General features: G+C 45.7%; 1 protein-coding gene across 2 annotated transcripts in view; it reads left to right on the forward strand.

Moving 5' to 3' along the window:
* Positions 1-27,415, forward strand: part of ENG (endoglin) — a 109,066-nt gene that overhangs the window by 64,121 nt on the left and 17,530 nt on the right. For both annotated transcript variants that reach the window (XM_083160832.1, XM_083160831.1), the window contains exons 4-9: positions 365-539; positions 6,505-6,673; positions 7,434-7,560; positions 12,001-12,169; positions 19,372-19,508; positions 23,247-23,387. In XM_083160832.1, coding sequence (XP_083016958.1) covers positions 365-539; positions 6,505-6,673; positions 7,434-7,560; positions 12,001-12,169; positions 19,372-19,508; positions 23,247-23,387 — 918 coding nt within the window. The remainder of the gene's footprint in view (positions 1-364; positions 540-6,504; positions 6,674-7,433; positions 7,561-12,000; positions 12,170-19,371; positions 19,509-23,246; positions 23,388-27,415) is intronic.

Consider the following 27,415-nt stretch of genomic DNA (forward strand, 5'->3'; position numbering starts at 1 on the left):
TGCCTCACTCTGCTGACACTTTACCATTCCCATCCACGTGGATGGTGAAGTATGAAAAAGTCCAACAATAATTTTGAAAAACTCATGTGTCTAACTTTTCATGTCAACCTTTTGGTGTCGACCTATTCACTGTCTATCTATACACTGTAGATCTATCAACCGGAACTACAGTACATAAGACAGCCTCGGAGTGCCGCCTTTCTCTGCATTCTGTATAAAGGGCATGCTACTCCCTAAGAGGGCACTAAGCAAGGAAAACTACGGGCATGACATTGTGTTTCTGCTATATACACTGTTGTACTGATGGACTAATACTTCTGTGTTGATTCCCATATCATTACATTGATTTGTGTGTTTATGTCAGCATATCAAGCCTACAGTGCAGCACAGTTTGCCAAAAAACTGGATTATGTCAGAAGACGTTGAATCAGTTGATAGTAGTGAGGAACTATTACGATGGGCAAAAGACAAATACGCTGATGTCACCTTCTTTGCTGAACTGCAAGGTCCAACTAAAGTTCAGCTGAAAATGGAGACGGGTGAGTGACAGAGGTACTGGTTATAGGAGAAAGGGAAGGTTGGGACTATAGGGGCGCTTGAGATGGGTGATCTCCTCGCAGCTGCTAAAAAACAGGTTAGTTACTCCTGTAAAGTAGGTACATGAAGAAGCAGCGCTGTACCTTTACAGTGTGGAAGTGAAATACTGGCTATTAGTAAATGGTACTTGTGTAATATCTGGGTGCCCTTTTTTTTAATTATCTTGCATCGCAACGCATGCAATATAGTGGCATACAATTCATGCAATGCGCTCGCCACACTATATAACATCAGCTCCATGCGTAGTTGGATAGTGGGGGTATGAAATCACACATGGATGACTATACAATTAAAAATCGCATTGCATCGCATGCCTTAAGTAGTGGCATGTGATGAAAAAATCAGGCGCCCAGATAATACATAAGTACCTAGTAAATTTCGAGTAATTTTTTGTTTTAATATGCTATATATGTTTTATGAATTATTAAATATATTGTAAAGATCATCCAATCATATTAAGATATTTGAAAGGTACAGCAATGCTTTTTCTGTTGTCTTCTACTGGTTATAGGAGGTTATAGTTCTTGTGTTAGTGTAATCTTGTTATTGTGGCATCAGAGGTGGATTAGGGCTTTGGGGTAGGGTTACACCTCATCCCTTTAATTCCGGACACATATTAATTACACAGGTTCTGTGGCCGTTTAAAACCAGGTGAAATGGAGTCTTGGGGCGAAATGTAATAGGGTGCGATTTTTAGACATGTGCGATTTTTGGTCAAAAACGGCCGAAATCGCACATTTTCCGAAAATCGCACATTTAATAGGTTGAAAATCGCGGTAAAAAATCACACTTTTTACCGCGAAATCGCACTTTTGAAAGTGGCGATTTTTAGTCACATTTCAAATCGCATCCAGATGTTTTCCCATTATAAAGTATACAACTCGCAAATGTAATAGGGTGCGATTTTTGGTAAATGTTACCAAAAATCGCAAAAAAAATAGACCAGGTTCTGACAGGCGAATTTGACAGAACCATGCACAGATCATTGAGATCTGTGCATGGTCCTGTTAATAAAAATGTGTAAAAGTGTTTTTATAAAAAAAAAACGGCGTGGGGTCCCCCCTCCTAAGCATAACCAGCACCGGGCTCATTGAGCCGGACCTGGTTCCCAAAATACGGGGGGACAAAAAGCATAGGGGTCCCCCGTATTTCTGAAACCAGCCCCGGACTCTTGGACCGGTCCTGGTTCCAAAAATACGGGGGACAAAAGATCTGGGGGTCCCCCGTATTTTGAAACCAGCACCGGGCTCCAACAGCCCGCGGTGTCATGCCACAGCCGGGGGACACTTTTTATACAAGGCCCCCCTGCCAAAACATGAGCACCGTGGCTGGTCAGCCTTGGACGGGGTACCTGGAGGAGTGGGGACCCCCCTAATAAAGGGTTCCCCCCCCCCCCCCCAGGCTTCACCCGTCCAGGGCTGAAGCCCGGGGCTGTCACCGGCGTCCGTGGCCAGTGGACGCCGGCCTGATAGGGTTAAATCGATCATACGTTACATTGCTTTATACCGGAGAACTACAAGTGCCAGCAGACCTCCCCCGCATGCTGGGACTTGGAGAACCACAAGTCCCAGCATGCGGGGCATTAATGGGCCCGCTGGGACTTTTACTCCACCTGTAAAAAGAATGTTTATAAAAAACACACACACAGAGAAGTAAAAGTTTATTACACACACACACCTCACTTTTACACCAGCGTTACTTACCATTCCTGGATCCAGCGCTGGTCTGGCTGCTTCACAGCCGGCTCCCCCCGCACTGACAGTCAGCGGGGAGAACCGGCTTTCTCCGTTGCCTCTAACAGCTTCTGTAGCGCTGTTCCAGCGCTACAAAGGCTGAGAGCGTGATTGGCCGATACGTCTCCATGGAGACGCATAGCTCAGTCCTGATTGGCTGAGCTATGCGTCTCCATGGAGACGCATAGCTCAGCCAAACGCGCTCTCAGCCTCTGTAGCACTGAGTCCCCCAGACCGGGACTTAGCCCCGCCTACCAGCCAATGATGGTCCAGCATGGGGGTTTTCCCGGACCATCATTGGCTGGTAGGCGGGGCTAAGTCCCGGTCTGGGGGCGGAGCCCCAGATGTAAACAGAACACCGGAGGACGGTGATCGTGGGGAAAATGCTGCTGGGCACCCGGGGAAGCGCTGAAGACGTCTGTGGTGAGTATGATTTCTCTCCACAGCCTCCCCTCTGGATTCTACTGGACAAGGGGACCGAAGCTTCGTGTCAACATAGGTGAGTATGGATGAATGGGCTTGGTGTGTATTAAAGTTGTACTGTCTGTGTGTGTGTGTGTGTTTTTATTTAACTATTTGTAGTACTGTGGGACTACTAGTCCCAGCGGGCCCTTTATTGCCCCACATGCTGGGACTTGTGGTTCTCCAAGTCCCTGCATGTGGTGCAGGCTTGCTGGGACTCATAGTTCCACAGCAATACACAATAGGATTTTATCTATTTTTTTACACCATTAATCAGCTCGATGCCCACAGCCCAGGGGCATTGAGGACAGCCCCGGGCTTCAGCATGGGCTGGTAAGTTCTGGAGGGGGGGGACCCCTTCTTTGGGGGGGTCCCCACTCCCCCAGGGCCCCTGCCCATGCTGACCAGTCAGGGGGCTGAATGCTTTGGCCGGGGGGACTTGTATAAAAAGTCTCCCACCGGCTGTGGCATTACCCTGCTGGCTGGTTGGGCCCGGTGCTGGTTCTTGAAATACGGGGGACCCCCAGTCATTTTGTCCCCCGTATTTTGGGAACCAGGACCGGCCCTTGAGCCTGGTGCTGGTTTTATAAAATCCAGGGAGCCCCAACTTGATTGTTCCTTTGATTTTATGAAACCAGGACCGGCTCTTTGAGCCCGGGGCTGGTTATGCTCAGGAGGGGGGACCCCACGCCGTTTTTTTTTTTTTTACCCAAAATCGCATATATGAAAATGCGCACATTTTCATGACTGAAAATCGCCCGAAATCGCGGCAAATTGCTTTTTTTGCCGCTAATTCGCATCTCATTACATATGCGAATTCGCGGCAAAAAACTCGATTTTTTAAAGGTGCGATTTCTGGCGAGTTTGGAACTCGTCCAAAAATCGCACCCTATTACATTTCGCCCATGAAGTCAGCCAGCCACAGAACCTGTGTAATGAATATGTGGATGAGGTGGTAACCCTACTTTGGGGGGACCGGGGAATTTACGATAGAGGGACCCTAATGTCTAAAATTACACTCATAGGGGTAAATTTACTAAGATGGGAGTTCTATTGAAGATGGGCTGTTGCCATAACAACACGCGGCGCCTGCGATGACTTGAGCCCAGTGTAGAATCATTTGATGGTGAGCTTGTTACATATTCGCACGGGGGAGAACGGATGTGTAGCTGTACCCATCCATTCACACAGAGAGCACATTAAGGGGGTGATTCTGGTTGGTTTGCAAAAGCAAAGTCCTTCTTTAATGGTCAAAGCCATGTACACCGCAGGTGGGACAGATGTAACATGTGCAGAGAGAGTTAGATTTGGGCGGGGTGTGTTCAAACTAAAATCTTAATTGCAGTGTATGAATAAGCAGCCAGTATTTACCCTGCACAGAAACACCCACATGTAACTCTCTTTGCACATGTTACATCTGCCCCACCTGCAGTGCACATGGTTTTGTCTACCCGTGGGATTTCACTGGAGCAGGGCGGTAACTTAACTGATCTCTGGCCGCTGCAAATACTAAATCGGGCACATAATTAGAGCTGGTTTTTTGGGGGGTAAGTTGTATTGGGCAACGTTGAAAATCAATTCCAGCACATTCAGAAAATAACTAATATTACAATGATCGCTAACCCTAAAATCAGTCAAAATATATTTTGATCTCTCAAAATAGCTCATGTAATGTACAATTCATTTTGCACATACCCCCCCCCCCCCCCCCATGCAAGATGTATCCAATTCACAATCGGAGGCAGATTCTGCTGATTAAAATGATATTCGGCATGCCTATATTCTGTGTGTAATTGTGGCTGTGTCGGCATAGCAAATTATGTTGCAGTGTTTGGCAGGAAAACACTGAAGCATAACATTTTGCATACAGATACAGATGCATTACACACAGAATATAGGCATGCCACATATCTTATTTTTATAGTTTATTAGAAATGCATGGCAAACAGAAAAAAATTGCATTGTCAACAGATATAAAATGGTTAAAAAAACAAAACCAGTCAACCTTTGGAGAGATTGAAAAGGCAGAAAGTGGAGTCAAATGTAATAAGAGAATGAAATAAAACAAAGATGCAGAAAGAAGAAGCAATAATAGACTATTTATACTGGTTCACACATACCATATAGATTGCTATAGATATCATTCCATGCATTATAATAAACTGTAAGAAAGTGTAAGAGTATGAGAGGATACTGGGAAGAAGGAAGGGGAAAATGGGAAGGGGGTGGGTAGATAAGTGAGTGGGAGCGGATCAAGAGTTCTGAACGAGTTGGAGTTCTGGCCAGATGCAGAACTGCCATTGGTGCAGCAGGAGCCGTGCACCGGGGCATCCTACTGTTTTTCCTGTCACACTTTGCCTCTCCATGTCACCCACTGCCTCTCCCTGTTACCCACCGTGTGTTGCCTATTGTAAACTTGGGGTGGAGAAGTGGGGCCCAAATCATATTTTTACATCTGGCTTACCACTCACAAGTTCCACCACTGATTCCGTTTTTTTCCAGTTATGTGCAAGCTGATATTTAACAGCACAGAAGATCTATAGAACTAGTAAGCCTGCTCAAAGCAAATGCTTCGAAAGCTAGCCTCTGTGTTTGTGCATATGTGAGAAAGAAAAAGATGTCCTAAACAGATGGAAGTGTTTCAGACATACAAATGGACACGATGTATATATATATATATATATATATATATATATATATATATATATATTTATATATATATCAAGAAACAGAGTGCGCCCCTAATTGGAAGTGTCCACCACCAAATGTCCAAAAACAACAGCAAAATTACAGTACAACAAATTAATAACATTTTTAAAAGGCAATAAAACACTTTTTCATCTGTGTAGAGACATTAGTTCAGTTCGGTCAATGCAAGGAAAAACCCAACGCGTTTCGTCGATAAACGACTTCCTCAGGGGTAACTTTCCGTAGGCAACTTAACCTTGAATGCAGGTGTTTTAACTCCAGATGTCAGAAGTTTTCTGACCCAATATGGAAGGGGTGTAAAAACCTTTGTAAGTCTTAATCTTGATGCGTAACCGCATCTAAAAAGTAATACATTTCCAAATGGGACCCTTTTAAAGAAAGGGGGGGGGGGACTCCGGAAGGAATTTAATCAAACAGTTTCATGTAGTATCAACAGGTTCCTCAATGGCAGAGCTCAGCATGCATGTGGTAGACCAAACTGCAGGACCTGGGGTTGTAGGAATGTGATAGAGGTAATGGTAGGACTACAGTGGTTGATATAAGGGAGCAGACCATAGCTTGCCACATATAATTTTAATAAGCAGAAACTGCTTGTGCATTCTATTTGCATACCCCTCCCCCCACCCCAAAAAAAACCCTCTATTTATGTACAATTTCATAGAGCTGTTTTGTGTGAGACTGTCTAACTCGGCTCCCATTACTTCTTAGGCTGCAACTGCTATAACATACAATGCATTCCAGTTGGTCTGAAAAAGTCCAACGATTTCAAATCTAAAAATTCTGTGAGAAGTTGGATCCGATTTGCATTCAGAGACGAACATTATTACATTTGCAGAGTTCCGAAATAAAATCATTATAATGTCCGACTTCCAATGACTCTTTCCCAGCCAATAAAATCCTCACTACATCCCGGCCCATATTCTCATGTATATCAGTTTATCTCAGGATAGATGCCTCCATTGTATACAGATGCTTTTCTCATGGAGATTTTTGCCCTTCACAGGTAACACTGGCACAGAGACGTGTGAGCTGCACAATCAGTTCAATGCCTCCAGCATTCTAGAAGCAGAACATCCTGGGGTTGTGATGAGCTGTAAGATACAAATCGAAAACTCAACCGCTACTAGGAATATCTACATTGTACATGTGGCTTCCAGTGACCCCCAGCAAAGGTATCAGCTGTATTCCAGCTACTCTTATACATGGTAGGGCGGATGCAGAGTTGAACGCCAGTGAGCCGTAGTTGTTCCCGCATTACACGCCAGGAATCTATTGCTCATATTTGTCCATAAGCAGATACAGATACAACTGTGGTAGAATTGGATTCATGTGGGTGGGGGCTTCTGCCAATACAATTACCAATAAGACCTGCTGGTGATGTTATTAAAATGCAAAGACTCCCAGCAGCACAATTACAGGTTACCGCCGCCCCACAACGCCCTGCATGAATGAAATCCTGCCCATGTGCACGGGGTAAATCCATTGCTGATCTCTCACCATGGAATGGATCCCCCTGTTCGCACGCGCAGAGTAAGTGTAGACTTATTCAGTGCTGCGAAGGCTCCGGGGAGGAGGCCACTAATGACGTCAGCAGCCCTCCCTCCCAATGGCCGGAGAACCCCTATATTTTCTGGTGTTACCATCCCCAAACGGTCGCAGGGTGTCAATCACCTCGGGCTGCAAATTCGCTGCCGAGCGTGCAGGTCTGAACCGGGCCCTTTAAAACATATGGGGATCCTAAAGTGCTGCAGTAAAACCTCTGTTTTCTTTACTGCTAAATTTTTTGATACATCACCAAAAAAGCATAAAAATGACAATTGATTCTTATGGGGTTCTGCTGTCCCTCCTGCTTCATGAATGTATCCTATAATGATTCTCTACGTACATGACCATGGACTGAAATATGCACTTTTGTTTTTCTGTGTCCTCTAGTGAAGTCAGTATAAACCTAACAGCTACTTCCCCCGACAGTCAATGTGACAAAACACCCATACTGATGCTGTACAGTCAGCCAGCCTACGTGTGGAACATCCACTCTGATCAAGATGTTTCAATTGTGGTAAGATAATGTTTAGATTGCTTGGCGATACAGAGCCTCTGGTCCATCAGTCTAGCTCAGTGGTTCTCAAACTCGGTCCTCAAGACCCCACACAGGGCACTCAACAAGCGCACTCTTTACTGACTAACACATTTTGAAAGATCACAGGTGGAGTTAATTTTTTCACTTGTTTCTGTGAGGAGACCTGCAAGACATGTACTGTGTGGGGTCCTGAGGACCGACTTTGAGAACCTGTGATCTAGCTAATTCTTTATGTACATTTTCTGTAGTTCATAGAAATGAAATCGTTTCTGTCCTAACAATAACCAGGCATGTAAATGGTGTCCCTATGTCTTTCTGTCTTTTTCATTAGAATACCTGTATAGTCGGTCCAGGGGCTGGCTGCCAACTTACAGCCTGGGGGGCAGACACATGCAATTGGCCAAGCTTTGCAATGCAAAAATTGGAGTGGTTGAGGGTGTGGCTTGTGCAATGTAGGTGTGAAGCAAGATTTTTGAGTTGGGTGCAAGTTTTTTTTTAAGCACACCCAATGCAAATCCAGTTAAACCTAAAATCCAATTTGTAGCAAAAATTAGAAAAAAAAAAGTAGATTTATGTTGTGCACTGGGATCCGTTACAATATAAAAGTCACACTTTATTGGTATGTATTCAAATTGTTCAATATTATAAACTCAAATGGTGAAATATTAAAAGAAAGGAAAGTGCAAAAGTAAGAAAATAGGGTTTTAAAAGAATATTCCTAATGGACCATTTTGTATATGTCCTCCTATTATTATATAGTAAGTCTGTTACTAATTAGCTATACTTCATGTTAGCTGTGGCTGGTCAGAGCCAAATTATGGTGTAAATGGGCCTGGAGCTAAAAATGATCAAGGGCCTATTATGCGCAATAATAGGGGTTGTGGCCAGCACCTAATAATGTGGGTGGCGTGGCCAGTGTTCTGTTTGGGTGGTCTGCTCATGGGTGTGTCTTTATTTGTGTAAATACTTTCAGCTAATTATATATATGCCTGGAAAATGCAGGGGGCTGGAATAAGAAAAATGCAGGGAGATATATTGGCGGGTGCCCTCCAAAGGTGCACCCGCAGGATCCCAATGTCCTAAGATACTTGTGGGGTGAGGCGGCACTGCAGTCATAAAAAAATACTGAAAGCCGAAACTTGGTAGACAACATTTCAGCACCTTTTATGTGATCACCTAAATTTACCACAACATATACCCCTTATACAAATCATGCAACACAATAGTAACCCCCTTATACTGTACTTGCCTCTTACACATTATGCCACATGGAATGAGCCAAAATTCACACCGATTGAGCCAAAATTCACACTATGGCACACAGATTGAGTCAAAACTCCTGTTATGCCAAACAGATTGAGCAATAATGCACAATATGCTTCATAAACAGGGACATTGCGCGCCAAAGGCACGCATTAAAAATTTACACCATAATGCCTATTACATGTTAAGCCACACACCATAATCTCCATTACGTGTTATGCCAAACACCATAATGCCTATTAAAAATGATGCTACATAAGTGTTGCTTACCTACATGTTCATTGCCAGGGGTTCCATGTTCATTGCCAGGGGTTCCATGCTCATTGCCAGGGGTTCCATGCTTGTTGCCATGTGGGATTACATGCTCATTGCCAAGGGGGAATACATGCTCGCGATAACTGGGGGACAGCCGCCGCTGGGCAGAAATGACAGCCATTGACAGCTGGGCAGAGAGCAGGGGGCTGCCTGGCTGTATTCAGAGCACTGCATGTCCTGGCTATTTGAAATAATACCCCTTTCACACCAGAAAATGTAGGGACTTACCCGGGAATATGGTCCCAGGATAATGCAGGGACATTCCCGGACTGGCCCCTTTTACACCAGCCTAGTCCCTGCATTTTCTGGTGTGAGGGGGAGAGAAAACCACCCCCGCCCCCCTTTAAACAACCAGCTATATCTTCGGAACCAACTGACCTATTTACATGTAGGCTTCGAATGATTTTGGTCCTGTGAAACTGGGTCATTTGGTTCCAGAGAAATATGTCCCCAAACAACATGAACAGCCATGAAATTACATTTCAGAAATGAAAAAAATTGGTTTATCCGCAATATCTCTAGAGCCAATGAACCCATATGAACCAGATTGAAGGCCCAGTGATTTGGGTACGACTGAGATCAACTTTGAGCTTCTGTGATGCCGGAGGGGGAAGTGGCAGCCGTTGGAACCGGGTGGAGAATTGTGGAGGGTCCCATGTTATCCTATGGGGAAAACGTTCCAGGTTTGCCTGGCGGTATCTCCGGTTCCCGGGGGGCTAGTGACGCGGGGCTGGGATCGTTGGAAAGCCCCGGCTCTCAGCTACAAAATGGGTCTATTTGGTGAGTGGGCCCATTTTTAATCCGGCCCTGCAAGAGCCTATTGCAGGACATCAATAAAATGGCATTAAAAGGAGAGGTGATAATCATGGGAGACTTTAATCTACCTGATGTAAACTTGGAGGTGTCTGTTGCAAGTTCCACTAGAAGTAGGGACATGCTGAATTCCTTGCAAGGAGCATCCCTCCAGCAATGGGTGAGGGAGCCCACTCATAAGGACGTAATATTAGACTTAATACTTACAAATGGTGATAGAAGATCTGACGTAAATGTGAGTGAAAACCTGGGTTCCAGTGACCATCAAGCAGTATGGTTCAAAATAAAGACAGAGACCGACTCGCACACAAAAACAAAGGTGTCAGATTTTAGGAAGGCTGATTTTTTTTATAGCTGGGAAACTCTGTAAGCAATTCTTTGGCAGATTGGAGGAACTTGGAAGGAGAAGTGGGAAAAATTAAAAGGTGCAATACTAAAAGCAACAGAACTTTGTGTCGAAAGAGTTAGGAAAAACACAAGGAAAAGGAAGTCAGTGTGGTTTGCAAAAGAATTAGCAAGCATTGTGAAAGCAAAAAAGTTGCAGAATAATGAAGACTAAGAGGTGTATCGTGTTAGACAGAAGGGTACGTATGTATTATCTGGGCTCCCATGTTAAATGCACCCCATTTTTTCATACCCCTACTATCCAACTACGCATGGAGTTGATTTTATATAGTGTGGCGAGCGCAGTGAGCCACCGTGCCCGAAGCGTGGCGAGCGGACGCGGTCTCATAAGAAAAACGGGAGCCCAGATATTACATAAGTACCGACAGAAGGAGGCTAAGAAGGTAATCAGATATGCAAAAGCTGAGGTGAAAATGGCCCAGTCAGTAGGTAAAGGGGGAAAACTTTTTTTTAGGTATATAAGTGAAAGGAGATAAACAGAAAGTGGAATAATGACAATGTAATAGTAATAATGGGGACAATGTAATAGCAGATCATATTAATAATTATTTCTGCTCAGTATTCACTGCTGAAAGAGTGGGGTAGGGGCCACAGTTAAGTACATTTACAGAGGAGAAAGTCCTAACAGAACTCTCAAAACTTAGGGGTAGATTTATTAAGCTCGGTGAAGTGATAAAGTGTCTGGTTTTTATCACCGGCCAATCAGCTCCTACCTGTCATTTTTCAAACCAAGCCTGTAACTTCACAGTTAGGAGCTCATTGGTTAGTGATAAAAACCAGACACTTTGTCACTCACCGAGCTTAATAAATCTGCCCCTCAAAGTGGATAAATCAAATGGGCCAGATGGGATACATCCAAGCATACTAAAAGAGCTTAAAGGGGAGCTGGTAAAACCATTAACAGAATTATTCAACCAATCACTAGCTACTGGAGTAATCCCAGATGACTGGAAAATAGCAAATGTAGTCCCACTGCACAAAAGTGGGAGCAAAGAAGAGGTAAGCAACTATCGACCAGTGAGATTTACATCAGTAGTAGGGAAATTGATGGAAATACTCTTAAAACAAAGAGTTGTAGAATATCTTAAAAACAACAACTTACAGGATCCTAAACAGCATGGGTTTACTGGGGAAGATCATGTCAAACAAATCATATTTATTTTATTGACTGGGTGACTAAAGTAATAGATGAAGGTGGTCTGTAGATGTAGCTTATCTATACTTTAGTAAGGCTTTTGATACTGTCCCACATCGCAGACTGTTAAATAAACTTGAAAGCTTGGGATTGGATTCTAAGATGGTTGAATGGATAACATCTTGGTTGCAAAACAGAAAACAGAGAGTTGTAGTAAATCCATTCATATCAAGATATTCCATTCCATGAGGGGATATATAATGTAAACACCCCCACATCACACACACACACACACACACACACACCACCACCCTCCACCAGGGCCACATTGTCTTCAGTGCCCTAACCCCAAAGTATTAGTCCATTCTTGATTACATATATGATGGTGAAAAACAGAGGCGAGGAGCAATGTTAATATTTGATATATAGAGATAGATAGAGAGATATACTGTATGTCTAAGGCAAACATTTGTATCCATCTTTTACAGGCCTCGGGCAAGTCTATTCTGAATGGATTTCCAATACCTGCGAGTGAACTACCTGGAAATCCCAATAAATTTATAATGAAAGCTTTGAAGGATTATAATAACAACTTTAGTAGCATAACATACATACAAATCCAAAATACCAAGTCTGTGACTCTCCCAGTGTCCTGTGGTAAGTGATATGGAAATTGAGACATTTACAAAAATGTAGAAGATGACATTTTGGAACTTATCCAATAATGTGTCAAAATAGAATACTTATGTGTTGTAATGTGTAGCAAGTAACCAATCAGAAGTGTGTGTAGTGTCAATAATGTATAAATAATGTAACCATTCATAGCAAAAAATGGTGGGGTTATGTACAGCCATGATGGTGATTGAGCAACACATGTACTTATGCTGCTATGAACCATGCCTGGACACAGGGCCGGTGCTACCTGCTCAGCAGAGGATGCAGAGCAGGGAGGCTCCTGGCAGTAGAGGCACTCTCCCTGCTCTACATCCCCTGCAGCCTTCTGTGTGGCTGCTGGCTGCTGCTGCACCTCACACTGCATCTCTTGGCTCCTAACCCCCTGTCAGTGGCACGGTCCATGGACCAAAAGGGGGCAGGGCTACAGACTGATGAAAAATGTACCCAGAAGAGAATGAGTTGCCACCAACCTGAACTAGGTGAGTAAAGTGAGAGTGTACTACTGTTGGCAACTGGTGAGGGCATTACATATAGGCAGCGCTACTACTTTTGGAAACTGGTGTGGGCGTTATGTACAGGCAGCGCTACTACTGTCGGCAACTGATGTTGACATTATGTTTAGGGAACTCTACTACTGTTAGCATCTGGTTTTGATGTTATGTATAGGCAGCACTAATACTGTCGGCAGCTGTTGTGGGCGTTATGTATAAGCAGCGCTACTACTGTCAGCAACTGGTGTTGACGTTATGTATAAGCAGCGCTACTACTGTTGGTATATATATATATATATATATATATAAGCAACAAGAGATGGGAGGCACGCAATAGTGTAATAAGTTTAGTAAAACGCAAGGTTTACCTCAAAAGCTTAAAAGCACTCACAAGCATACAGTATAGGTGTTACTAGTAATTAACACATTAGCGCATGAGTACAAGGCGGTCAGTGACATAACAGCATATCACTGTGCCATGCAGCACTGGCCTCTGGTAACCGGTTTCCGGGTTTGGGGGCGTGAGTCGGTAATTAGCATAAAACTGCTGCTAATTGCCGGCCAAATACACCAGGAAAATACACTTAATTTTCCTGTCTTATTTGGCTTTAGCCTGCATGGATCAGTCAGATCCGTGCAGGCTACAGGTTTAAGAAAAAAATAGAAAAATAAATAAGGCCGTAACCAGCACCAGGCTGAAAGAGCCGGGGCTGGTATTAAAAAATCAGGAAACCGGCCAAATAGGGGCTTCGCTGAATTTTTAAAACCAGGCTCCAGGGCCGGACTGGTTCCCAAAATACGGAGGACAAAATGACTAGGGGTCCCCCGTATTTTAAGAACCAGCCCCAGGCCCAACCAGCCAGCAGGGTAATGTCACAGCCAGGGGACACTTATTATATAAGGTGGCCAAAGCATTAACCCTACTGACAGTGGCGTAACTACCTAAATTTCGCCGGCTCCTGCTGCTATAATGAAAACGGACTCATAGAAAATTTCTGCCCCATACTGCAGACAGAAAACTGTGTCCGTTTTCATTATAGCTGCAGGAGCCGGCACCGGGAGAGACGGGACCGTAACAGCAGGGCAGCAGCGGGTAAGTGCGGTAACTATAGCCCCACAGACCCCCGGCGCCCACATGGTCTCTGCGCCTCCCCGCCACCGCGGGGTCTGCGGAGCTATAGCTACGCCACTGCCTACTGACCAGTCAGCCTGGGCAGGGGTCCTGGGGAAGATGGGACCCCCCCAATGAAGGGGTCCCCCCCCTCCAGAACTTTCCTGCCCAGGCTGAAGCCTCGTGCTGTCCCCGGTACCCCTGGGCTGTGGTTACCGGGCTGATTCCAGTGTAAAAAATTGTATAAAACCATTGGGTTTTGCTGTGGAATTATGAGTCCCTGCAAGCCTGGATCGCATACTGGGACTTGGAGAACCACAAGTCCCAGCATGCGGCCCATTAACGGGCTTGCTGTGACTTTTAGTTCCACAGCAAAACCAATAGTTAAATAAAATCCCACTGACACATAAGTAAAATAAAATACATACATAGCCCATACATACTGATACTTACCTATCTTGAGCCCATAGGTAGCCCTCGGTCCTGGTCCGGTATCCTGGTCCTGGTCCGGTGTCAGCGTCCTGGTCCGAGGTCCGAAGAAATCCATAGGGGAACTGTGGAAGCAAATTATACTTACAAGTCTCCTCCGGCGAAGATCTGTCCTCTTCTTTCCTGAAGTAGTCCGGGTCTTCAGAAATAAAAAAAAGCAAGTGTCCCGGTACCCTGTCGCGAACTAATAGGAGAGACGCTGAAGGTTCATCTTCAGCGCCTCTCCTCCGAATGATTCTATTGGCCACCTAGCAGCCAATCAGGAGCCGAAAAATTTGGAGAGAGAGAATCCCCTATGAAGGGCTCAAGTGATTAATCAGCTGAGAGAGATCCAGAAAGCTCCCAAGCTGTAATAACGAGCTCATTACCTACCGACTTGTGAATTGATTAAGATCACAAAATATAGAGCTGTAATGGCACAGACCTACCACTGGAGGCCACTGGAGTCAAATGCCAAACACAAAATAAACAGAACACAAAACAGAACTGAACCATTAATCATGGTTTCTAACAGTAATGCTGTGTACACACGGGGGGATTTCAGCACATATCGCTGGCAATATGGTCGCTGAGCGACCATATTGCCAGTGATTTGTTTGTGCTGTTGGCGCTAAATCGCCAGGTGCGCGCTCCCGTGTGCAGCCCCTGATGTTCACTGGTCGCAGGAACTTGCTCCTGCGATCAGCTGTTTCCCTGCCTCTTCCCCCGGCAGAGTCTCCTGAACAGACACTGAGCAATATATCTCCCCCTTGTGTACACAGCTTTAGTATCAGTATGTATGGGCTATGTATGTATTAAACTTTTAGGTACTTGTGTAGTTTCACGGCGCCAGCATGGCGAACATGGATAGTTCATACCTCCACTATCCATGTTGGCATGGAGTTGATTTTAAATAGCGTGGCGAGTGTAGCGAGCCACCGAGCCCGCAGCATGGGCGAGCGAAGCGAGCCCTGCAAGGGGACTCAGACGCATGGCGCCATACTGGCGCCGTGAAACTACACAAGTCCCAAGTTTTATTTTACTTATGTGTCAGTGTGATTTTATTTTACTATTGGTTTTGCTGTGGAACTAAAAGTCACAGCAAGCCCATTAATGGGCCGCATGCTGGGACTTGTGGTTCTCCAAGTCCCAGTATGCGATCCAGGCTTGCAGGGACTCAAAGTTCCACAGCAAAACCCAATAGTTTATTCTATTGGGATCAGTCCAGTACCCACAGCCCAGGGGTACCGGGGACAGCACCAGGCTTCAGTATGGGCAGTTTCTGTTCCTGGGCAAGTTCTGGAGGGGGAAGGACCCCTTCTTTGGCCCTGGAGCCTGGGGCTGGTTTTAAAAATTCAGCGAAGCCCCTATCTGGTTGGTTTCCTGATTTTTTTTATTACCAGCCCCGGCTCTTTCAGCCTGGTGCTGGTTAAGGCCGTGGGTGGGGGGACGGGGACCCCACGCCATTTTTTTATTCTTTTATTTATATTTCTATATTTTTTTACACACTGCAGCCTGCATGGATCAGTCAGACTGCCTATACGAATTGTTATTAGCGGCCGTATATATGGCCGCTAATACGAATCAATACGCCATCGGGGGTTTACAAAGCAGTCGTATTTAACTGATTTGTAAATTACTCTCTGGAACACGAATTTGCATACGTCTGAAACAGCCGTATGCATTCATTTTAAGAATACGAATACGATATTTTGTATTCGTATTCTTAGTAAATTTCCACCATTGTGTCATGGGCATCATGATGTATGGCATAATGTTTAATGGGCATTACTGTGTGTGTGGTATAATGTGTAATGGGCATTACGGTGTGCTGCATAATGTTTTATGGTCTTAACAGTGTTATTGGTACTATTATATGGCCACGCCCCTTCCCCATGAAGCCACTTCCTAAATTTTTGCCACGCTCCATAAGCGTGCATTCTAGGGATGTGCACCGGCCACTTTTTCGGGTTTTGGGTTTTGGGTTCTGATTACCTTGAGGTTTTGGGTTCTAATGGGTTTTGGTTTTGGCAAAACACCTCCTAAGTGTTTTGTGTTTTGATTTTTGGGTTTTGATTTTTTGGTACTTGTGGAGTATCACGGCTCCCACGATGGCCATCGCACATGTTTTTAAACACGCACTATTTCTCACTTTGTCTGTCAATTTTTGTGTTTATTTTATATTTTGCCGTTTTTAGAATAAATCAATTAAAAGTTAATTTTTATTGGCTTGAATTAATTTCTGATGGTGCATCACACCAAGACAAATTTTCTCTTTCCTTGTATTCTATTTCCTACAATACAAATACTAACAGATTAATATAGATACAGTTCCCCGCTACCACAGTGATTTGTGATTCTGTATAGAGGTGGTGGGGTTAAATGATGCAAAGTTATGACATTTAGCCCCGTCCTTTACATACAGTACAGACCGCAAATCACAGCATTTTCCATGATGAGTTCAGGGCTTTGTGATAATACAGCCCTGCACCCACTGGTGGCATATCTATAATGGGTGCAAGGTGTTTGTGGTCTCCCTCACCTCTCTGTGTCGGGCATGTGCAATAGAGGTGTCCCCAGGAACTATGTGCAGGTGCCATGTGTAAAGACCCCAGGTTCATGTGTGTAATGAATTTGCCAAGAGCTCAACTCCGCATTACAGCTGTGCACGGCGCCCTGGGGGCAGGCGGTTCTTGGATTACTCAGTAAGCACGCAAGGTACAACGGCACCTTTATTGCATAACGACTAAATCAAACATGTAAACCGTAACCACACTATGTATATATATATATATATATATACTTTGTATGAGCGGCGCCACCTGTGCTTGGGTGAGATCCTAGTGACAACAGTAATATTCCCTTACTTAGTAGAGGGTGTCAGCCAGTCTTTAAAAAAGAGTGATGACTAATTACTGTGCTAATAAAGCTGTTTTATAAATAAAAATATATTTATTTTGATGACAAAAAGGTATATAAGGACATGGATAAAAAATACATAAAAATACAAATACAAGGAGGATAAGAAAAAAATGTATATATATATATATATATATATATATATATATATATATAGGCTTTCTACATATAAAAGATGTACATAAATATAAATATTTAGTAAAAAGTGCTTAACTCAAGATGGTAGGAGGTTAGGTTGCCCAATGCGTTTCGTCGATGTGACATCATCAAGGGGTAAGGAGATATATATATATATTTTTTTTTATCTACATTTTTTCTTATCCTCCTTGTATATGTATTTTTTACCCATGTCCTTATATACCTTTTTGTCATCGCCACTATTGTTATCCATCTGCATATATATATATGAAAAAGGCAGAAGGTACCTAACACCGCGCCCTAATAGCCCAAAGCAGCACCTCTGAAGGTCCCCTGTTAGCTGGAACCCAGGACAGATAGAAATACAAAGAATCAGGGTGCGCTAAGGTGAATCATACAACTGGTAATAATTCAAAAAGTACAAATATTTAATATAAAATGCCAAACAATGGCTGAAAGGTAAATGTCATGCAAAGTTACACCATAATATCACAATAAGTTTTACAATCTGAAGAAAGGCCCAACGCGTTTCGTCAACCACGTGACTTCATCAGGGGCGTTTGATGTCTTGATTGAAAACTCGTGCGAAAGCACTTCTTGGAGCGGTAAATGTTAGAATGTCCCCAACAAGCGGTAATTGTCAGAACATCACAAACAAGAATTGTACAGATGCATATATATCGCCAAAACACTCAAAATGTTGATGGAAATAGATAAACAAAGGTAAATCTCCAGAATTTCTGTATCTCCACACCTTTTGTAAAATGGTGTTAACATCAAGGGTCAACCAAAAAATAGACCTGGATGACCAAGGTACTCCCTCTAGTGTATCCAAATGCTGAATCTGATTATATATATATATGTGTGTGTGTGTGTGTGTGTGTATATATATATATATATATATATATATATATATATATATATATATATATACACACACACACACACACAGGCAGCATTAACATTGAACACAGTTATGACTAGCCTAATATGAAAAGAACCACATTAAGCAAAATAACCCCTGTTCCTAGACAGTCGATATCCACCCCAGGAAATACTTGTGTTGGACAACTCCTGCCAGATGTTGGTCACTGGAAGGGTGCTGATGTCTGTCTTGCTGATCCTGGCTGTGCGGCCTGTGGGAATTCACTACTCTCCTGTGAGTAGGGTACCCTGGAAAAGTCACCCAGCTCCTGCTGGCACACAAGCAGGGTACTTGCGATAGCTCTGGTGGGAGCAATACGCTTGGCTACGTTCCCACCTACCGGACTCTGGTGGACAGGGCTTCTCCTGGCAGCCACCTCTGTCTCCTCTCCAGTTTCTTAAACTCTGTGTCCTGATTGGTGGGTTTTTAATTCTGCTTTTGGGATGTAGCTCAGAGTAGCCTGGGACTCCCTGTGGCTTTGGAATCCTTAAGTCTAGAGGGAGCCTGGTTAGAACAAAGGCCAGGTAATTATGCTGATAAGGGGGTTGTCCACTTTGGGATCGTAAAATGAGTCATTTGTTATGTCACAGCCCCCTCAGCTGACTGCTGATGTGTAGCTAGTCAGCCTGGCACCTGTGGCTATGGAGCCTCATCAGACCCAGCCATTACCCCATTGATCTCCATCAGCAGGATCCTCACTATTCCTCCGCTCCGAACCTGGCAGAAGCCGTGATGACCACAGTAACAGTAACAGCCCCGACCCAAGCAGAGCTGGACCTGCTCTCTAGCTTCTTCTGCCCTCTGTTATCCCTGTTATTGCTCTCATTGCTATTGGCCGCAGGGTACCCTGTGATGGTGATTGTGGTGACAGCTCTCCTGTCTGACAGTTGCAACGGCAGAAAGCTCACACATTCAGCGTGGTGCACCCCTACAATGCTGACCCCATTTACCACATTGCACCAGCACTGTGTGTGGGGGCCCTTCTATTAATTCTGCCCTGCATAAAAGTAGGTAAATATGACTAAACTCATGTAGAGAATAACCAGTAACAAAACATTTCATTTGTTAATGTACAACAGTCATTTGAAAGTGTTCTGATATCTGCTTTCCTCTCCCTCTACACTACTTGCAGTTAAGAAAGAAACAGTATCTCCAACAGTGTCACTGAAGGACCAGTGTGATGAGCACTTGAATCAATTTAGGAGTATGAAACCTTGGAGATGTACAGATAAATACCTGACTATCACCCTGGACCAGCGATTCATCCAGGTATAGTTGACACATGTATAAATAAAAGACATTGTGTATTGATTGAAATCAATGAGCTTCTTACACCCATAGCAGTTCCAAAACTTGGCCCTCAAGGTGCAAGGTCCAAATGGTCCAAGTTGTCAGATAGGCACAGAGGCAGATCATCAAAGAAGGGGACCCATATGCAGACCCCCTACCCTATTTCTGTAGGCACTAACTGCACATATCCTGGAATTTCCAGGAATATGGTGCCTGCTGCCAGTGCTGCTGAGAGAGAGGGTACTAATTACCCAGGCCAAGGTCTGAAGGAGGGGCCCGGTGGGACTCCCGTTACTTGTTCTCCACAGAACACGTGCTGCTGTGTGCTGGGCTGCAGTAGAGCCATGCAGGTGTTTAAAGTACTATTTTTAGGTCACGCTCCAGAAAAGTACCTAGGCCCAACCAGGCTCTCTACTGCCCTGGCTGCTCCATTCTTACATTTGCAGATCCAATATTTGCAGTAGAACTGCGAATGGAGCTTGCGCCCCATTCCTGGTGATCTCTGTGGCACTGATGGAAAGGTGAATGGGTACAGGTTGTATGGTGTAGGTGTCTCTTGACTCAGGAGCCCATGTGTACTGCTCACCATGAACCCATTATAGATATGCCAATGATTGACTAATGAGTGCTGAAGCATGGATAGCCTTAAAACCTGGACTGGTGAGGTGCCTTTAGAGCCATGTTTGGGAACCAGTGGTCCAACCTAGATCATATTTACTGGGAGAGGCAATGAGAGGTGCAATATCAGCATGTAAGAGTTACATCGTCAACTTGTCACAAATGTGTAATAATGTCATCACAGTCCTTCAGAACTGTACCATGATGCAGATTGGACCTCACTGCAACATGGGGCTTGCCATGAATGACACTGTACCCTTGTGCCCGCCTGCAAAGAGCAGGAATGATGGGAGAAATAATACGTCTCATTTACAGAAGAATAAACAGAGAAAGAGACAAATGAAGTAGACAGAAGTTTCACTAACTGTCATCATTGGGGGGAATTCAGTTGCTGCCGATGTGCTGCTGGGGTTATCAGCAGTGCCTCACTGCAAACACACTTGCCAATAGATTTCTCTGCACACCCTGGGATGTGAGGCAAGACTTGCCAATCTGACACTGAATTTAATTCCTCCTGTGTATGTATATATATATATATATATATATATATTTATATATATGAAAAATAAGTGAGAGCGCTCCATAGTGCAATATCATAAGATGCTTTTATTCTTTAAGACAACATTTTTCAATAAAAAGCAGGTATAAAGTGACGTACCACAGCAGGCGGCCGATCGTTGCAGTCTGCCCATCTGATGTGTCTAGAAGCTGAGAAGATCGAGTGTAACCGCTCCAACATTTCTTGTGTCTGAGACACTGGTGTATGCGATTGTCTTGCAGTGGTTATAACCGCCTGCTGTGGTACGTCACTTTATACCTGCTTTTTATTGAAAAATGTTGTCTTAAAGAATAAAAGCATCTTATGATATTGCACTATGGAGCGCTCTCACTTATTTTTCTAGTGTCTGTACATCTGTGGAATTCAGGTGATTGAGAGCTGCCGGGCTAATACAAAGAACCCTTGGTGCTTGGAATACACTGGAACGGGACTATTAACCCTTTTGTGTGTGGATGATCACACTAACAGTATATTGTCAAAGGTTTTTTCAATTTGCGCACTTATTTCCTTTGATATATATATATATATATATATATATATATATATATATTTTTATATATATATATATATATATATATATATATATATATATATATATATATATATATATATGGATAGCAGTTGTAAGTTGGCGCCTCTTATTAAGACCTTTAGTAATTGGGTCTGTATGGCCTTTTGATAGATTTCAAAACAATAAAAGTAAAGTCCAAAATTCATACAAATTTATTAAAATGTCTCCTGTTCCACAAAACAGTGGTGGTTGTTTCAGACCATAAAAAGTTCAGTGGTATAATTCATAACAGCAAACTTTTATTGTTTTGAAATCTATCAAAAGGCCATACAGACCCAATTACTAAAGGTCTTAATAAGGGGCGCCAACTGCTATACACATTCTCCTTGTCCCCATCCAACAGGGGTCCATGTGAGTCCGGCAGCCCAAACACAGTTATCACTAAATAAGTGGCGCGAAACAAGAGTCTGTTCCCCATATATATATATATATATATATATATACAGTGGTCGAAGTGGGGCGGTATACGGGGGTATGCCATACCGCCACTTTAATCTGAAGATAAAAAAAAAAACCTTTTTTTTCCCCCTCAGGATGCTCTCTGATCACTCAGCAGCGCATATTGTGCTTTTGTAATACCCCTGTACAACGGGGCAGTCTGGCAGGGGACGTTGATGGACAGGGGGGTGTCCGAAGGTGCGCACTATATTCACTCTTTACTTTTCCATACCCCCACTTCAAAATTTCCATACCCCCACTTCAAAATTTCCACTTCGACCACTGCATATATATATATATATATATATATATATATATATATACAAAGAACAGAAAGAACCGGCATTCAGGTTTCCAATGGCAACTGCCCCGGGTGCCAACTTCCAAAGTTAGTAGAAGAAGTAGAATAAGTGTCACTCCAGGGGACTAGGTTCAAAAGGCTTTATGTATATAAAGTTGCAAGACGGTTACATGGTCATACCGGTCGACGTTTCGATACCAACATGTATCGTTGTCAAGACAGCATGTAACATCAACAGGTAACAGGATACAATAAGGCCGCCGTGCGGGCTTATTGTATCCTGTTACCTGTTGATGTTACATGCTGTCTTGACAACGATACATGTTGGTATCGAAACGTCGACCGGTATGACCATGTAACCGTCTTGCAACTTTATATACATAAAGCCTTTTGAACCAAGTCCCCTGGAGTGACACTTATTCTACTTCTTCTATATATATATATATATATATATATATATATATATATATATATATATATATATATATATATAAGCCAATCAGTATACAGTATACTATGTTTAAGGTCGGCATGCATTGGGTCGATCACTGAAGATCGACATTGGCGACTCAAGAATTAGGTCGTCAATGGCTAGGTCGACAGTCGAAAGGTCAACATGGGTTTTTTGCTTTTTTTGGCCCAAAGGTTGACATGGACACCATATCGATGCGCCGCGTAAAAAAAAAGGAAAAACCCGACTGTCGACCTAGCCATTGTCGACCTAATGTTTGTGGCAACCTTCCCTCCATGTCGACCTTAGACATGTCGACTTATTTCATGTGTCGAACTAAGCCATGTCAACCTTCAGTGGTCCACCAGTGGTCGAGCGTTCAGACCCTACTACGTATGCACAGATCTCTGGGAAAAATATTGCATCTACCATTTTTCCTGGGATTTCAGCAGCGATGTGGCCGGCATGGCAGGACTCCGGAGGGAAGAGCAGGTGTGGTGTTGGCCCCTCTGGGACTCAGGGGCCACTGTGCACCGCGCACACTGCACCCATTATAAATATGCAACTGATGTTAATATTGATGGATGAAGTCAAAACATTGCATTCAGCATTTTCCATAATTCATGGTCTCTGTTTTATTGCTCATCTTTGCTCCTTTATATGAGAAAATAGTTCTTAGTTCCACTCACATTAATATAGAACACAGAAATACCCTTGCAATAGCTACATGTTTGATCCAGAAATGTTAGCTCTAATTACACCCTTGCTTTATATTTTAGAAATGTGGCTATCCAGAAATGAGTAGTTTATTCGTTGAGAATTCTAAGTGCTCAGCCAAGCCCCAAGGTGACTCTTTGGTATTAATCACTCACAGGGATGAATGTGGTACTACAGCAATGGAGGGTTTCCTGATGAAAAATGTGAGTAGAATGAACTATAATCTACGGTATATATAATCTGTTGGGTGTCCCGTTAATAATTGCACACCTGCCAATGACTTTGGGGAGTTGTATAGAACTGCCATACTGAGAGTAAGCCACTACTGGGAGTAGGCCACCAATGGGAAGTGGGTGGAATCTCCATTTGCTGTAAACGGGGTCATCAGGACAGATTCTAGAAAGCAAAGCTAACTATTTTGAGTTTGGAACAAACCATGTTGCATTTCAAGGGGAGCAAATACATAAATATTGTTTCTCTGCAGGGTAAATACTGGCTGCTTTTGCATGTAGCCAACATATGGGACAGCTTCATTTTTAAACTGCAATTTAGATTTCGGTTTGAACATACCCCACCCAAATCTAACATTCTCTGCACGTTACATCTGCCCCACCTGCAGAGTAATATGGTTTTGAACATGTGCTTGCTATTTTTGATTTACCAACAAAGCTGAATCAGGCCCATCATTCTCTGTTGTGTGTTTGACATGAATTGCGGCATTCCATGTTAGTGTCAAAACCCTGATGACACATTACAGTTACACTGTCACAGTACAATTGCCGTGTGGTGTAAGGAGGCAGTACAGGAGCCCAGAGGGGCCCAGGGATATGAGGAGGCAGTACAGGAGCCCAATGGTGGAAGGAGGCAGTACAAGACCCAGGGATGTGAAGAAGCAGTACAGGAACCCAGGGTTGTGATGAGGCAGTACGGGAGCTCTGGGGTGTAAAGAGGCAGTACAGGAGCCCAGAGGGGCCCAGGGATGTGAGGAGGCAGTACAGGAGCATAATGGTGGAAGGAGGCAGTACAAGACCCAGGGATGTGAAGAAGCAGTACAGGAACCCAGGGTTGTGATGAGGCAGTACGGGAGCTCTGGGGTGTAAAGAGGCAGTGCAGGAGTCCAGGGAGAACCCAGGGATGTGATGAGGCAGTACAGGAGCCCTGAGATGTGAGGAGGCAGTACAGGAGCCCTGGGGTGCGAGGAGGCAGTATAGGAGCCCTGGGATGTGAGGAGGCAGTATAGGAAACCAGGGGTGTGAGGAGGCAGTACAGGAGCATTGGGGTGTGAGGAGGCAGTAAGGGAGTCCAGGGGTATGAGAGGCAGTGCAGGAGCCCTGGGGTGTGAGGAGGCAGTACAGGAAACCAGGGGTGTTAGGAGGCAGTACAGGAGCCCAGGTATGTGAGGAGGCAGTACAAGAGCCCAGGGATGTGAGGAAGCAGTACAGGAGCCCAGGGTTGTTATGAGGCCGTAAAGGAGCTCTGGGGTGTAAAGAGGCAGTGCAGGAGTCCAGGGGGAGTCCAGGGATGTGAGGAGGCAGTACACAGGCCCAGGGGTTTAAGGAGGCAGTACAGGAAACCTGAGGTGTGAAGAGGCAGTACAGGAGCCCTGGGGTTTGAAGAGGCAGAATAGGAAACCAGGGGTGTGAGGAGGCAGTACAGGAGCCCTGGGGTGTGAGGAGACAGTACAGGAGTCCTGGGGTGTGAGGAGGCAGTACAGGAGCCCTGGGGTGTGAGGAGGCAGTACAGGAGCCCTGGGGTGTGAGTAGACAGTACAGGATTCCAGGGGTGTGAGAAGGCAGTACAGGAGCCCCGGGGTGTGAGGAGGCAGTACAGGAGCCCTGGGGTGTGAGGAGGCAGTACAGGAGCCCTGGGGTGTGAGGACACAGTATAGGAGTCCTGGGGTGTGAGGAGGTAGTAAAGGAGCCCCGGGGTGTGAGGAGACAGTACAGGAGCCCTGGGGTGTGAGGAGGCAGTACAGGAGTCCTGGGATGTGAGGAGGCAGTACAGGAGCCCTGTGATGTGAGGAGGCAGTACAGGAGCCCTGGGATGTGAAGAAGCAGTACAGGAACCCAGGGTTGTAATGAGGCGGTACAGGAGCTCGGCGGTGTAAAGAGGCAGTGCAGGAGTCCAGGGAGATCACAGGGATGTGAGGAGGCAGTACAGGAGCCCTGAGATGTGAGGAGGCAGTACAGGAGCCCTGGGGTGTGAGGAGGCAGTATAGGAGAACAGGGGTGTGAGGAGGCAGTACAGGAGCCCAGGGGTGTGAGGAAGCAGTACAGGAGCCCAGGGTTGTGATGAGGCAGTACAGGAGCCCTTGGGAGTGAGGAGGCAGTACAGGAGCCCAGGGGTGTGAGGAAGCAGTACAGGAGCCCAGGGTTGTGATGAGGCAGTACAGGAGCCCTTGGGTGTGAGGATGGAGTATAGGAGTCCAGGGGTGTGAGGAGGCAGTTCAGGAGCGCTGGGGTGTGAGGAGGCAGTACAGGAGCCCAGGGGTGTGAGGAAGCAGTACAGGAGCCCAGGGTTGTGATGAGGCAGTATGGGAGCCCTTGGGTGTAAAGAGGCAGTGCACAGGCCCAGGGGTTTGAGGAGGCAGCACAGGAGCCCTGAGGTGTGAGGAGGCAGTACAGGCGCCCCTGGGGTGTGAGGACGCAGAATAGGAAACCAGGGGTGTGAGGAGGCAGTACAGGAGCCCTGGGATGTGAGGAGGCAGTATAGGAAACCAGGGGTGTGAGGAGGCAGTACAGGAGCATTGGGGTGTGAGGAGGCAGTAAGGGAGTCCAAGGGTATGAGAGGCAGTGCAGGAGCCCTGGGGTGTGAGGAGGCAGTACAGGATACCAGGGGTGTTAGGAGGCAGTACAGGAGCCCAGGTATGTGAGGAGGCAGTACAGAAGCCCTGGGGTGTGAGGAGGCAGTACAGGTGCCCAGGGGTATGAGGAGGCAGTACAAGAGCCCAGGGATGTGAGGAAGCAGTACAGGAGCCCAGGGTTGTGATGAGGCCGTACAGGAGCTCTGGGGTGTAAAGAGGTAGTGCAGGAGTCCAGGGGGAGTCCAGGGATGTGAGGAGGCAGTACACATGCCCAGGGGTTTAAGGAGGCAGTACAGGAGCCCTGAGGTGTGAAGAGGCAGTACATGAGCCCTGGGGTTTGAAGAGGCAGAATAGGAAACCAGGGGTGTGAGAAGGCAGTACAGGAGTCCTGGGGTGTGAGGAGACAGTACAGGAGTCCTGGGGTGTGAGGAGGCAGTACAGTAGCCCCGGGGTGTGAGGAGGCAGTACAGGAGCCCTGGGGTGTGAGGAGACAGTACAGGATTCCTGGGGTGTGAGGAGGCAGTACAGGAGCCCCGGGGTGTGAGGAGGCAGTACAGGAGCCCTGGGGTGTGAGGAGGCAGTACAGGAGTCCCGGGGTGTGAGGAGACAGTACAGGAGCCCCGGGGTGTGAGGAGACAGTACAGGAGCCCTGGGGTGTGAGGAGGCAGTACAGGAGCCCCGGGGTGTGAGGAGGCAGTACAGGAGCCCTGGGGTGTGAGGAGACAGTACTAGAGCCCTGGGTGTGAGGAGGCAGTACAGGAGCCCCGGGGTGTGAGGAGGCAGTACAGGAGCCCCGTGGTGTGAGGAGGCAGTACAGGAGCCCTGGGGTGTGAGGAGGCAGTACAGGAGCCCCGGGGTGTAAGGAGACAGTACAGGAGCCCCGGGGTGTGAGGAGACAGTACAGAAGCCCTGGGTGTGAGGAGGTAGTACAGGAGCCCCGGGGTGTGAGGAGAGAGTACAGGAGCCCTGGGTGTGAGGAGGTAGTACAGGAGCCCCGGGGTTTGAGGAGGCAGTACAGGAGTCCTGGGGTGTGAGGAGACAGTACAGGAGTCCTGGGGTGTGAGGAGGTAGTACAGGAGCCCTGGGGTGTGAGGAGGTAGTACAGGAGCCCCGGGGTGTGAGGAGACAGTACAGGAGCCCTGGGTGTGAGGAGACAGTACAGGAGCCCCGGGGTGTGAGGAGACAGTACAGGAGCCCTGGGTGTGAGGAGGTAGTACAGGAGCCCCGGGGTGTGAGGAGGCAGTACAGGAGCCCTGGGGTGTGAGGAGGTAGTACAGGAGTCCTGGGGTGTGAGGAGGTAGTACAGGTGCCCTGGGGTGTGAGGAGGTAGTACAGGAGCCCCAGGGTGTGAGGAGACAGTACAGGAGCCCCGGGGTGTGAGGAGGCAGTACAGGAGCCCCGGGGTGTGAGGAGGCAGTACAGGAGCCC

The sequence above is a fragment of the Crinia signifera genome, chromosome 9 (genome assembly GCF_055691185.1).
Source record: "Crinia signifera chromosome 9, ASM5569118v1, whole genome shotgun sequence".
Taxonomy (NCBI): Eukaryota; Metazoa; Chordata; class Amphibia; order Anura; family Myobatrachidae; genus Crinia; species Crinia signifera.